Source organism: Anoplolepis gracilipes, chromosome 4 (genome assembly GCF_047496725.1).
Source record: "Anoplolepis gracilipes chromosome 4, ASM4749672v1, whole genome shotgun sequence".
In the NCBI taxonomy this organism is placed as follows: domain Eukaryota; kingdom Metazoa; phylum Arthropoda; class Insecta; order Hymenoptera; family Formicidae; genus Anoplolepis; species Anoplolepis gracilipes.
In genome coordinates this window covers 3,358,750-3,373,635 of record NC_132973.1, presented here as the reverse complement: position 1 = coordinate 3,373,635, position 14,886 = coordinate 3,358,750, and the positions used below count along the sequence as shown (strand labels likewise).

At 37.5% G+C, this 14,886-nt stretch overlaps 1 protein-coding gene across 5 annotated transcripts in view; it reads left to right on the top strand.

The window, feature by feature from the left end:
* The window catches only part of Svp (steroid receptor seven-up, isoforms B/C), a 278,507-nt gene that overhangs the window by 180,029 nt on the left and 83,592 nt on the right, over window positions 1–14,886 (top strand). For 4 of the 5 annotated variants that reach the window (XM_072891408.1, XM_072891409.1, XM_072891410.1 and 1 more), the window contains one exon: window positions 6,398–6,556. In XM_072891408.1, coding sequence (XP_072747509.1) covers window positions 6,529–6,556 — 28 coding nt within the window. In that variant the 5' untranslated portion in view covers window positions 6,398–6,528. The remainder of the gene's footprint in view (window positions 1–6,397; window positions 6,557–14,886) is intronic. The other variant, XM_072891407.1, reaches the window with a different exon arrangement.

Sequence of the window (14,886 nt, the reverse complement as noted above, 5' to 3'; positions counted from 1 at the left end):
ACAAGTCTGTTAATACATAAGGTTACATAATCCGTTAGAAACCGGTATATGAAGTAAAATAGAGCACATACGGTTTTATGAAATAATAAATACATCAAGACGATGCATGTTTGTAAATGCACATATTTATGACACCTCTACGCATTATATCTTCTATCTTCTTTATGCAAATTTAAATGCAATTTCTTTTTGTGCAATTTTTTGTTTATAGTAATTTTTACAGGAAACAACTATTATAATTTATAGGAATATTGACTTAATAGTAAGCTTCTTTCGAGCTGTAATCTTAATATAGAATTAGAAATATATTATTACATGCATACTTTTCTTTTTATAAAAATTATTATATTTTTTATTAAAAACTTTTTAAGATAAATAAAAATATTTTAAGATAAGAAATAAAAAATTTCTTATTAAGTTTTTTAGAATTTAATTAAATATAAAAATATAAATATTAGTAAAAGAAAATTATTTATTAGGTGTGGCAACATAAGGTATCATGCTATATTTTAAGATTTGAAGCAACGGATTTTTAACAAAATATATTTTTACTGTTTTCTTACCATTATATCAGCAAATTAAAACTCATCGCATCTACAACGTTCAAAGTCTACAAGTGCCAAAGTACTTTGTCAAGTCACGGTATCGCGACAATGCAATTATGAGTCACGATCAGTCAATTCTCTTCGGTATAATCGCGTATCACGGTCTGTTCGACTCATATCTCATCGCGAATGACTCCACGTTATCTTGCCATACAATTTTCTAGGAAAAGTCGTGAATTTTCGTGTGACTCATCACCCGCAAACGATGGATCCTTAATTAAATCGCTTAAGAGACCGTTGATAATGATTTTCCGAAACGTTGACTCGCGCGACGTTTTTGAAATTACTAAGCGACACCGTGTATGAATAATGACAAGCGGAAACGCTTGTTGTAAAAAAGATGTGCGCGAAATACCTGTAGTTTGTTGCCACAATCATAGTGTTGTCCGCTTCGCACGACTGTGATTAGGAAGATAGAAATCTTTTTCGGAAATTGCAGTTTTATTAAACCCTTATGAAATTTAACGTGCGAACAACCTTTTGTATCTAATATTCATTAACTTAAGTAAAATAATGATATATATACGTAATATTAAAAGACACAGAATATTTAAAATATCGTAAAAACAAAATTGGAGGGAAATTAACACGTATTATTTTATTGAAACAATTACTTCTACGATTTATAAAAAATACAAGAACCTTTTTTTCTTCCTCTTTTAATGAAAAAGATTATTAAGTTTTTAAATTTATGGTATTTTTATATTAATTTAAATATTACATATGTACCTTATAATGTTACAAGTTTAAATAAATATCGTCGTTTATTTAAAGAGAAGATGAGAAGAAACTAGAGGAGTTAATATTCTCTCATCACTCTCTCTCTACGTGTTTCACTACATTCCACTCTCAGATTCTCTTTTCTGACTCTCGCGCACATTCTTGAATCCTTTTTACTCGCCTCTTCGCGAGCATAGTTATTTTCTCGCGATCCTCTCATACGAGTCTCTTCCTTCTTATTGAGACTGCAACATTGAGAGCTGTCTAGCATATTTTTTCAAGTGATATTTTACCTTTTTTATTTTTTTATTGCATTATATTCTAATCTTAAGAACGACTAGATTGACTTTCTGACGAACAATATTTATCAATCTATATAGATAAAATTTGAAAAAGAAATCAGTTTAATTTAACTCGGAGAAGAATATAATTATAATTTTGAAAATAGTAATTGAAAAGCTGATAAATAAGAAAGAAAAGTCAAAGGCCAATGAAAGAAGATAATTATCTTATTAATGTCATATTTCTCATAAGAAAATTTTTATATATAATTATAATATATAAAAATAAAGTGATTTGCTTAATAACTAAATTGTATACAAATGTGTTATCGATTAAATCGATTTGTTGCTTCATTTTCATCCAAGCTTTTCGCTTTCTTTGCATCTCAATATTCCCTGATACTTTGTAAGTTTACTGATTTTGTCTACAGTTTTTTACATTGAGAATAATGTTGCCGATATATATCACGATAAAGTGTAAATTGATCAATCGCTACGAATTCACACGTCAATGAAGAGGACGATGCGTCAATTTTGCGAAGTAATTATCGTGGCCACGATTATGAGTAACGCGCAACCTATTAAAATTAAATCAACTTCTCATTAGAGGTGGCAGTAAGTCTTTCGGAGGCCCTCCAGGCATCTTTTTTGCGAGATAAGCAACAGCGAAATACTCCGTGTCTCGGTGACGTTAATATAAAACGGGGACCGCTTATTCTTCCGTCAAATGGGACCTTACTAAGGGAATCGCTCAAATATTTCGATAGCTTTACATTCTGCTTTAATCGGAATTCAATACCCTTTTCTTTACAAAAATCCTCCTAAAATTTCTCTTATAAAAAAAATCATAACTATTGAAAATCGATTATCTGGAATTAAATCGCGATTAAAGAAAAGGAAGAAAATTATGTTAAATTAGTGTACAGCCGGTATTACTTTATGAATGCTGTTACGGTATATAACACATGTTATAACATTACTCTAAAATATATAATATATATTTTCATATAAAACATCTTTAAAATTTTGTATTTTTAATCACGCATTTTAAGTAGCAAGCCAAACAGGACACTTTATGTTTTACAATCAGCTGTCCAGGTATTTTAATCCACAATTGAGAGAGACACCATATGACATACGTCTGACTGAATGGTTTAAGGTTCTTTCATCGATGCTCGTGCGATAGTGAGGATTTGGAACTCTCCAAGAGTTGGCACTCGGAACGCGTCATGTCGGCCACGGACTAGTCCGAGCGATGAAAATTCAACGACGCAAGCAATTTGAGCTCGCGGCTAGCGTGCAAGCTGCAATCTGAAAGTATAAACGGTAGTTGCGTATGCTCTGCGAAAGCTTTCTCTCTCTCTCTCTCTCTCTCTCTCTCTCTCTCTCTCTCTCTCTCTCTCTCTCTCTCTCTCTCTCTCTCTCTCTCTCTTTCCTTTCTTTCTCTTCATCTCCGTTGTGTTCGCTCAATGTTTCTTGCTCTTTCTCTCGGTTCTCTCATGCTACCACAGAGCTCACATGTACTGCGTGGTCGTCCGGTGGTTGGCTCGCACAGAGTAATCGCGTAATTTGCGTGTAACGATGCAATTTGTAGTTATGGCGACCCGGCTCTCCTTCTGCCTTTTTTCTTCCCCCGCTCCTTCTTGGCCATCGTTTTTTGTCGATACCGGCGACATCGACGTCGGCAACAACAGGGATAACGGCAGCGATAACGTCGAGTACCAAGGACTTTAAGTTTTAAAGACAAGGACTTGTAGATTTAGCGCGAGTATAAGTTCAGTTTCCATCTGTCTTGGGCCAGTTTATTTTTTCTCATTTGTAGAAAAAAAAAAAAAAGAAGGATTTGAAATTGCGATAATTAGATGCAATAATAATTTTAGTCTTTTATCAACATTAATGGAAATGTCCAGATTTTAATAAAATTGTTTAATTTCGATTTATTCATAATTTGTAATAAAGGGTGATAAGTTGATCTCGATAAACGCATGAAAAGGGACAATCGATAGTTTATTCCCAGATCATGGCGCGATTCACGCTTTTCTTACGCGATCACTTGTGTTATTGATATCGCGTTCTCCATCTTAACGGCGAGATAAAGGATGCCTCCTCAGAATCTTGCGCGCGAGAGAACGAGAGCGTCAAATATAGTGAGCTCGCGAATGACTTACAGATCGCGCGAGCGAAGCCACCTCTTTATCTCGATTCGAAAGTTCGTGCGCAGCGGGCGTCCTGTTACGATATAAATTGCCGACTTAGCTACGGTAACTACTTATCTGTGTGTACACGTCGTGCCATCGATCGTGATAGCCGACTTCGGGCTACACCTAAGGCCGAGCCTCTCTCGCCAAGTGTACACGTAATCCTTATGAAGAACGCGCGCGATTCTTTACATCGCATCGTCCGCCGTAATTTTACCCCGCGCGGATTTTATCGCCATCCATTGAAATAATTTTGAGTGAAATTGCGATAAAGGAAAATGTATACATATATCTAATAACTCCGTAGTAATTATTAACGTCTTATTGGCATTCAAGAGCAGTGTCATTAGTCAAACTATGAGACAGGGATTATATACATATATTGTGGTCGGATGAAGAAAGAGAGAGAGAGAGAGTCGGAATTTTTTTCAGCAACAAAATAAGACATGAAATAGATAATATGTAAATAAAGACAATTTAGTATATAACAATGTATATTACATAATTATAAAATATAGTAGCCTCTTTTTATTTTATATATTCTGAAAATAATTAGCTTTTTAAATGATATCTCTATAGAAACGTTTCGTAACGTTCCCCATGCTGTTAACACAAGATTTCTATCAAATCTTTAATTTTGTTTTTCACGAATATCACTATCTTATTTTTATATCTTTTATTAAGATAAACTTGTTAATTTAAGCACTTCCTGTAGAGATAACTCGATTTTAGAGTTACCTCGCACGCAGGTGCGCGCACGCTCGCGCGTTCTATCCGGCGGGGTCCGTTTTAATTAAAACCAACGCGCGCAGCCCGATCACCTTTTAACCCCGGTATCGTGCGCACGCCGGCCGGCGCTGGTCTGGCTCACGTGCGTGTCCCACGTGCTTTTACGACGTGGAATTATTACTCGCTGTTTATTAAATTGAATTGTGTCGCACCACGTCATCACCCCGTGGCCCTTTATCGGATCTCCTCTCTCCTCTCTCCCTTCGCCCATTACCCACCACTCCATTACCACTTGCAATTAAGCTAACCACTCATTAAGAAGCTACAAGCACGGTTCGCGCGCCAATCAAAGGGTGGTGGTCGACTTATCGATTCGATATGATTACCATTACGATGCATTTGTCGTCACATTCTTTCACGAATAAAAAGATGAAATTTGAAAAGAAATATAATCGAGAATAAATATATGTTCAAGAAGGATATATATTACATTCGCTAAAAGAATTAAAAGACTTTAATCTGGCTGTCTAAATAGACCAAATTAATTTTCTCGAACATTCTTTAAAGAAATTATTCCATAATCATCAGTTGTTCAGATGTACTTATTTAGATCAATCTAACTGCTTATTTATTCAAATTAATCATTGTTAATTTATTAACGACATTAAACAATTTTTCCAACAAATGTCGAATTTTTTCTGGATAAAAATAGCTTTCGCAGGATAGATTTTCTAAATCGAAATCAGCAGTCACATCAATTCCGTGGAGCTGTAACGGGAATAATGCGGCGAAAGCCCGTGCTTTGTCGACACCGATGACGAAGAAGAGAGAGCGCCAGATACTCGATCTCTCTCGACTGGACGGCTACTAATAGGATTTTCGTGATCGTCGGCACTTTCGAGATATTCCGCTCGTTCCCATAAGGAGAATCGCGTATCTACATATATGTGTGCGACCGCTATTGTGCCAGATCGTGCATCCACCGTAACGTAGATCTGCGCTCCCTACGTTGACCTTAAAGGTGCATCGGTCTCGTTGCAACGTGCATGTTACAGAATTTGCGTAATCACGTATCATCGATCCGAGTCTCCTCTTCTCGCCGCTACCTTCTCTTTATTTCTCTGATCGCGCTACGCAATCTTCGTCGTTCCAACGCGTATACGTTTATGTGTATATGCGTGTGTACGCGAGATGTATCCAATAACAAGAGAAACTTATCGTGTTATTCCATAAGCACTCTGGTACCGTCACGTTTATGGCTGCTCATACACGCTCTATCAATAGGAATCTGCATACCATCTGCATTTAGATAGATTCTTGATTTCAGCACGTGATAGCTAATCGCTTATGCCTTATCGATTGTCGATTGTACTAACTTCCGCGATTACATCGTGAGTATTGTAAATTAATATGAATGTTGGTAGAAAAGTAATCTCTTATTGTGTCACGATGATGCGGTTGCTATTTTTATTTAAAAAATTTAACATTTGTATGTTAATACAAGACGTTTAATATCGTACATGATACTAATGGAGAAAGTTTTATTGAAGTTTTAAAATTTAAATTAAAGTTTTGAAATTTGACTGCTTAATTTACAACGGAAAGCGTACATTTGTATGGTTGGATGTCAACAAGATTAAGTTATGCCGTGTCATCCTTACAAAATGCTAAAAAATGTTCTATTTTACATGAAATAAAAAACATTTTTTTATTTAATGTTATTTAATAAATTTACAAAACTGTAAGAGACCAAATTGAAAAACTAAATACATATTCGCAAAAATTGATATTAATATATTTTTTAAATATATACAAACAAAATTTAATTTCTTGATTTCAATTTAATATACCTCATTTTTTTCAGGATGCAAGAGTTTCTTCAAAAGGAGCGTCAGGCGGAATCTAACGTACTCGTGTCGAGGGAACCGAAACTGTCCCATCGACCAACATCATAGGAACCAGTGCCAGTATTGCCGCTTGAAAAAGTGCCTGAAGATGGGCATGCGCCGGGAAGGTATGCACTGTACTGAACCCTTTTTATGAATTTATTAGCGATAGATCTCAACTGGTGATCATATCGAGACCGCCGGAACATTTTGATAGCGTTGTAGTTTCAAATTTTCTTGAGAAAAAAGTTACAAGTGTCAAGCTCTAGAAAAATTTCATAGAAATTAGTAAGAAAACCTTTGTCAGATAAATTTTTTATTATAATACCTATGCTTTGAGCAACTTATTATTTAATTCTTGTTTTACATTTTAATATACATATAATTTTATAATTAATTTAATTTTTTGTAAAATGATTGATCTACAAATTTTTCTCATACTTCTCATTGAAAAAAAATCTTGATGAAATATCTTGAAATATGTATATTATTGCATTATAAATTTAACACTTAAAATGTCTTTCCTGGGCTTTGTTTACTTGTTCTATCCATATTTTTTTTCTTTTTGTAATAAAAGGGATCAAAAAGGCATCGCGATAAGACGATATTTCTTTAATGCATAGAACAAACTTCGAATGGAGATGTAAACTATTACAAAAAATACGCGTCTATTACGAAATACAATGATGAAAACGTCTCCGTTTGTTCGCTGCACTATTTTTTTGAAAAGAAGCACGCGTCTCGTAATTCGATTCGAAATAAAAGGCGTAACACTAAATTCAATTTTATTTTGTAGTTTGTTCGAAGAAAACGATGCTCTTTACGACTATCGTTTAAGGAGCCACTTGTTTGATCGCTATATCTACGGAAACATCTCCGACGAACTATCGATCCCATGATACGCGTTTTTCACGCCATGCGACTCGCTATGATCACCCGTTAAACTCTCCGTCACACGGCCTGTAAATCGAGCTATCGTGATTGATATCACGTGTTATCCCGATCGAGCTGCGAGATTTATGGCATTGCGTACATTATACTTAGTAATATACGATATAATATACGATAACTGAAGGCGTTATATAGAGTATGACGCAATAGAAACTTTTAATTATTGTAATTTATTATACACGTATGTTCGTTTTAATTTATATATACACAGAATTATTTTTGCAGAGATTTATATATACTTGTAAGAAAGCAAAGACAAATTGCGCTTTTTTTTTTTTTTTTTTTTTTTTTTTGCTAAAGTTTACGGCGTTAACTTAAGTTAAGTTTAAAATTATACCATCTACTGTTAATTATATGGTTTGGATTTCTTCGTGAGATTAAGTCTTCAAACTATCCGTATCTTATAAAAAAAAAATCGTTTCGACACCGTCTAAAGGACATTAGTATCCCGAAGCGTGCCGAACCCGCTTTCGGCGCGCTCAGTCGCGGCAGGAACTTTTAATTGCAACCCGTGAAAAGGCCGGAAAGGTTCCCACGCCTTATCCCCGCCCGTGATTCCACGTTCCACAGCGCTTGAACTTGGCTACTCGCACCGCGCGCGATAACATCTAACCTTGTTCCGCCGCGCGTACGAGGAGGAGAGGAGAGCGTGCTCTGGTCATCGGCTCTTTTTCTCTTTCTCTCTTTCTCTCTTTCACTCAGGTTTGCCCAGGTGTATACCTACTTCCGTCCGAGACGACTTGGTCGTCCATCCTGGCCGTCTGTCTACCCCGAAGGGTATTCGCGCCGCGATCGTAAACCCGGTAAATCACGCATTTTTACGCGTATCGGCCGCACGCGTCGATTTTACACGGCCATCGATGAGAAACACGGATAGGAAGGATATCGGCGATTCTGCGTGTTGAGAAGGAAAATGGGGAGATGTAGCGAGCAAATAAAGTCGAACTCTCAAACTATGGCGAATCAATCAAAAAGGCATTAATCCGCGTCTTTTAGATTTTAGATGTTACAACAGCAAATCGAAAAAAATTAATAATAATGAAGATAAACTATTATTTATAGAAAATATTACCTGAAAGAATGCTATCGCTTGAAATTTAATTTTATTGTATTACAATAATACATAATCATACATAATCTGCTGCCGCAGATTTTTCTTTCATCGTAGCCTAAAAAAATGTGACTTTTTAACCGAATTTATATTTGACAATTTAAAAACCCTACTGAAAAAAAAGAGGAAAGAAAAAAAGGAAAAAAAAAACTTTTATTAAATTAAGGTGAATACATAAAATCCTCCAAGATTTCTATGTTTTATCTTAAAATTTATTTAATTATAATGTTAAATCTATATTTTAAAATTAATTTAATTATAAAATTCTTAAATTTTCTCTCTCGTTGATGTCTTCCACACGCATTACTAACTATTATGTACTGAGATTTTGAAACCGGAAACGATTGTCCCTCATTTTAGTTAGGGTTCCTTTGCTCGCGAAAAAAGCGCACAACTTCCCAGACGCGCTGCATATTCTCTAATATTATGAACGAAAGAGAAGCACTTCGCGAAAGGGAAACTCGCGCACGATTATTCGCACGAGAGACGGCGGCTGGCGGTGCAGTTTTTCCCACAGGAACGTAGACACGAGAAGTGCAGAGAAGACGTCGCGTTTTCTGCCCTGTCACAGCGACATCCGCCCATTATCTGCGATGATGCCCCGGTCTTTGATAATAATTCGAGCGCGGGGCACGTAACTTTGTATACACTCACCTGGTTTCTATATATGCACGGAAGACGGGAAGGAAAGAGAGATAAAAAAAGAACAGAAAAGGAGAGAGGGGAGAGTGGAGGAAGCAGAGGAAGAAGAAGAGGCGGAAGAAAAGGAGAAGGAGAGTGTACGAAGGGCGGTGGGTCGCGGGAAAGAGGGTGATGAGGGCGCAAGGGGGGGTTGCCCTGTACCGCGAGCAGCAGCAGGAGCAGCAACAGCAACAACGGCAGCGCAACGGGAGAAGGTAGAGAAGGCGAGAGGTGGACGAAGGGGAAAACTGAAGGAGCGAGAGGAGAGAAGCAACGAGGAGGAGAGGAGAAGGTGGAAGAACGGCGAGAGGAGGGATGGAAAGGGGAAAGGAGGACTAGAGGGAGGGAGAGACGATGGTCCGAGGTCAGCGGGGTGCATGACCTTACCTCGGGGGCCCCTTCCTTCCGTGGGGCCCTCGAGGCAGACAGGATGCGCTGAAGATTACCCCGTAGATACTGTCCGCGATGATTACAGAAATCTAGGAAGCCGCTCAATTTAATTAACCCTTAATTGCGAGCGCTCGGGATGGTGCGTTTACTTCGGGACTCTGGCGCTTTTCCCCCGTCCTCCTTTTCTATTCGAGAATGATAATAATGATGATGATGATGATGGTGTGGTGACTATGGCCGCGTGTATGAACGCGCGACGATGCGTGAGTTATCGTCCCGCGAAAGTGCAATTTATTTTAAAGGCGAGAGTGAACCAAGTGAGCGAGTTGAAAAAGACGCGTAGAAAACTCACATTGCAGATCTTTATTAACGCTAGAATGATTATTTGTAATTTGTTAGACCTCGGCTGAATCTATTATCCGTATCTTTCGGATGAAACAAACTTTTTAAACAATATTGATGAGTTCAATCTGTAAAGTTTGATATTCTATATAATTTACAAGAAGTGTCGATTTATATATTTTTGTTAAAAAAAAATGTATGATTAATTAAAGTACATTTTTGGAGGCATAAAAATATAAGTTTACAGAAACATGCTCAATAATTAAAAATTCAGAAACCTAAAATAAATATGCACAAATTATGAGACAACTACAGATAATAGTAAGATACGAAACTCGTAAAAATTCTTAAGCAGCATGTAAGTTTTTTAATATATTTTTAAGAATTTCTCTTATCGCATAACCATCGTACGCGGTTAGCTGACGTCGATCTTTTCATTCTAGTTTTTTTTTTTTTTTCTTTTCAAGATGTTAATCTCAGTGTGTGTTTTTTCATGTATTTAAATTACTCTATATATTTAATTTATCTTACACGTACAATACCTTTTGATAACGATTTTTTCAAACTCCTTTGATAACGAGTTTCTCGAATTCGTCTTTATTACAATGAAAAAAAAAAAAAAACATCTGATTAGTCGATTTTTTTCAGTTTGCGAGTACGGAATTGGAGATTAGCTGTATCATGTTGGGCGCTCTTTAGTTGGTCGCGTAACTATCGAGTGTACCCATCGCGATACACCGATAGCAACCCGCGACTAGAAGGCCCCGTTACGTACTTAATACGCTCGTTAAAACGAGGAACTTAGGAACGTATTCATTCGCCGGCGCGCACGTTTCTCCCATATTCTCGCAATAAATCTGTACTGTGTATTTTACAACCCACGGCCGTTAGTTCGCGCCTGCTTCGATATTTTTTCCTTAAAGAGAAAAAGAAAGAAAAAAGAAAAATAACAGTGCTCAATATATTTTCTGCGCCAAAATGACCAGCTCAATGTAATTTATGCGCGTGCTGAAGTAATTAACCTATTTACGCACGGATGTATTTTCATTCCACGTGATTATGTCGAAAGAATCGGAACACTTTAAAAACACATTAAAAAATATAGGTTCGATATTTCAGTTTCCTTTTGTGATCATAAACATTTTTAATGATATAGATTCAATTTTATAAGTAGTAAAATAAAACAAGAGCTAGGTAACTTTGTAAAGGATAAATAGTCTACTAACTTTATATAATATTTTAATTTTTCTGAAGATGCTTTCTTGTCATAACATTATATCAAAATCTTCAAATATAGAAGTTTTTTGTATTTGCTTGATATATTTTTAAAATATACGAACATTATATATTAGCATAAAAGTACAATGGGAAATACAAATAATTTCTTTAGAAAATATTAAAAAACCAATTTTTCCACATTTTGATACGAAATTAATAAAATAAAAGAAATTAAAAATTATATGTTACAACATTTTTATTACATCTCTATTTATTTCACTGATGGGTCGCGGGATTATTTCAACGATTCCGATACATTACTCTTTGTTCTCATAAACGAGTTCACTCGCCGTGTCATTACGACATTTTTTTCATAACAAGCATGAATATACATTCCTGGAGTTTCGTGAATTCTCACGTGGACGATGGGCACGTAGATACGTATCGTCGAACGTTCGTTAATGCCGTAACAAAAGGAGACAGGACGCACGACGGCGACGAGGAAGGTGATGGTGGTGGGAGCCGAGTGAAGAGACGTGGAGAGAACTCGAGAGGCAAATAACCCTAATTTCATCGTCGGAGACCTGCATTCAGAAAGTCATTATCAAACGACCGTCCCACACGCCCGTTATAATTACGCGGGCGTCGTTGCACAACAGAAATGTATCGAATTCTCTCTCTCTCTCTCTCTCTTTCTCTTCCCCTTCATCTCCACTTTGTTCTGCCTCTCTCTATCTCCCTGCCTTTCCGCTTTTTCTTCTCTGCAACACTCCATCGGTCTTCTTCTCTTTTCTTTTCCCGTTCTCACGTTCTTTATTCGCACGTGTTTCACGCCAATCATTTGCTCCGACTTGTCTCTTTCTGTCTATGTTAGCTCATTTCGCTTTCTTTTTGACCATTTACCGGTTACGCGACTTTCTGATAATTTCCTAATCCTACGCACTATTATTTTGTGCATTTTCCTCCAATTAAGCACGGTTTAATTCTCTCAGGAAGCCTTCAAGCAGCAAGATTTTTCTCAAGAATTTCCCTCGACGCATCCGCGTTCGGGATCAGCCGAAGAATCAGGAGGGATTATCAATTTATCCACCGCGCGCGATCGATATTACGATCGATGGATCGATGGATCGATCCGGTCGAGCGATCGCTCGATCAAGAGCCAATCGACCATTGCCCTGCCTCTTTCCCTTCCCTCTGCTCACAGATAATCGTACACATTCGCAACCGCGCACGGGGATCTCCGCCAGTTATGAAATCCTCGAAGACAGCCAGCCAATAATCCAGCTCTCCGGTCGTGGCCGCATGTGTGAACATGTATAGATATACATGAGCATGTACACACAGACGTTCGCAATGTGCTGTGCCCCGGCGCGGATTTCACTTATCTCTCTCTCCCGGCGTCGAAGTTCCGCGGCCCGATGCAACGACGATGGGGCCATTATGGCCGCATTAACTGAAATTAGACATTGTTTCCCTTGCCGGGGTGGAACAACAATGGGAAGACGACGAGCAACGACGAAGTGAGCCAAAATAGCGGGGTGGAAGAGGGAGGAACAACGAGAGGGGAAAAGAGGTGCACATGTACATTCACGGGGAGGGATCGAAGAAGGAAGAATCAAGGGAGGAAAAATGCGCACGAGACGTCCACGAAGAATACTCTCTCTCTCTCTCTCTCTCTCTCTCTCTCTTCGTTTTTATTTATCTTGTTCTCTCTCGCTCTGTCTTGGCCAGTATAGGCCAACGAGAGATTGCCGATATTACGGCAGGGTCAGGATCGTGACTTTAATCAATTAGCGAGGTTTCTCGGACCCGGGAAATGATTAGTAATCCAGCCCGGCAGCCAGACTCTCTCGGCTCTCAGTCTTCTCTCCTCACCCGGATACCTCTCTTTTCGTTGCTTTTATCCGCATCACGGGGAAGGGGAGGGGAAGGGGAGGGGATAAGAATACACGCGCCCCGTTCCGATGAGCCGCACGAGGAAGTAATTGATGAGAGAAAATCAGCCTCTCTTCACGGATGGAGCTCATTACTCATTAGGCTCTCGCGGAAAACTAGCCGTTAGATTTGTAGAATATTTGCTGATTCATTCTCGATATAAAGTTTGGCACGAATCACGCACAGTTTCTATCACAAAAAAGATGCAATAAAGCTTTTACTTTAAATATAAAAAACATATTCTTAATATTTATATGCTACAAGAGTAATAAGGTTTATTTAGCAAGTCAAGTAAGAAAAAATATTAATTTACTTGAGATGCAATTTAAATGTAATTTGTAATTTTTTGTTAAACTTTGATTTAACCAATCAAATTCAAACACAAATCTTATGCGCTAACTTTTATAATTTGCGAGTGTCCTTATATTTCTAAACGATTATAATTTAAAGATTATTTGTACGGCTCGGCATTGCTCATTCAACTGAAAAAATAATTTCTCGTTATCCCGGGAACCGTAAATAAGCGGACATTTGTGTAGAGAAATTCTCTTGTATAAAAATCCAAGAGAGGAGAGTCGCGGTTCGAGATACCGTTACAGCGAGATAAACGTCAATACGCAACGCGCCGGATCCTTGTTTCGCTTCGCACTCGACTCGATAGCGACGAATCGATCGGTCACGTATTCCTCGCGACTACGAAAAGGTTGCGGAAAGACTGCGACTTCGTGGATGACTTTGACGGGATTCCAACGCTAATTACGATTAATAACACCACGCGGCGTCGATCTGCTTCACTTGACCGCCACTATTTTCTAGGTCGCCTCTTATGCGTGATTTATTCTCTTCTTTTTTCATCTCTTCCAAAAGAAAAGAACCACGTGTGTGATGATCCGACATCCTTTAATATCAGATTGTAAAAAGAGATCTTCACTTTGATTTGTTTTTTTTTTTTTTTTTTTTTTTTTTGTGAAAGAACGAATATATGTGATAAGCATTTTTTCTTAAATATTTTTAAATTAATCAGATTTAATAAGGAGCAGTATACTTCATCTAAACATATGTACATATAAATTAAAAATATTTTTGGAGCCTTGGAGCGAAGAGACAATTTTTATATATAATAGATTTGAATAATATAACTAGTTATATATTAAGGAATTTTTTGAACGTTTTTGCGCGCCATTTATCAGTAGTGATTGCAGTTTTATATCTTTAATACGACTAATTTTCCCATGAAAAAATAAAGTCTGCGTAAGGTTCAATACAATCGATTCGAAACGGCACACCACTAAGGTATATAATTAAACTAGGCTATAATTGGATTGAATTATAGCACGCGAGTTCGCTGTAATAAGAAATCCTTCTCGTTTAAATTTCCCGTTACATCTGTCGAGGAGAAATTGACAAAGAATTGTTTTACCGATGAAGAATAAAAATTTTGTTAGCACACTATTCGAGAACACTACACTCACCTATTCCGAAAATTCTTCATCGATCGCACGGGCTTCCTGGCGTACGAAGCGACCATGTTTCCCCATATTTACCCGTATAATCTCTTTCCGTGCATTAAAATACAAAGTAGACGCATTACCATGACAAAACTGTCGGGTCAAGAGAGCCTGACACCGTCTGTGGGGGATTACGATCGGCGGCCGAGTCTGATATGCATATTCAGCGGTGCAAGGTCCACCTTGTGCGTAAACTTGCGCCTTTTGTTCATCCTCGGCCAATCCAAGCTCGCCAAAGCTTTTCCACTCGATCGTCAACACGTCGGTCTTTTCTTTTTTTTTTTTTTCTTCTCAGATTCATGCGCGCTGAATTATCGCCACTGAATATTCG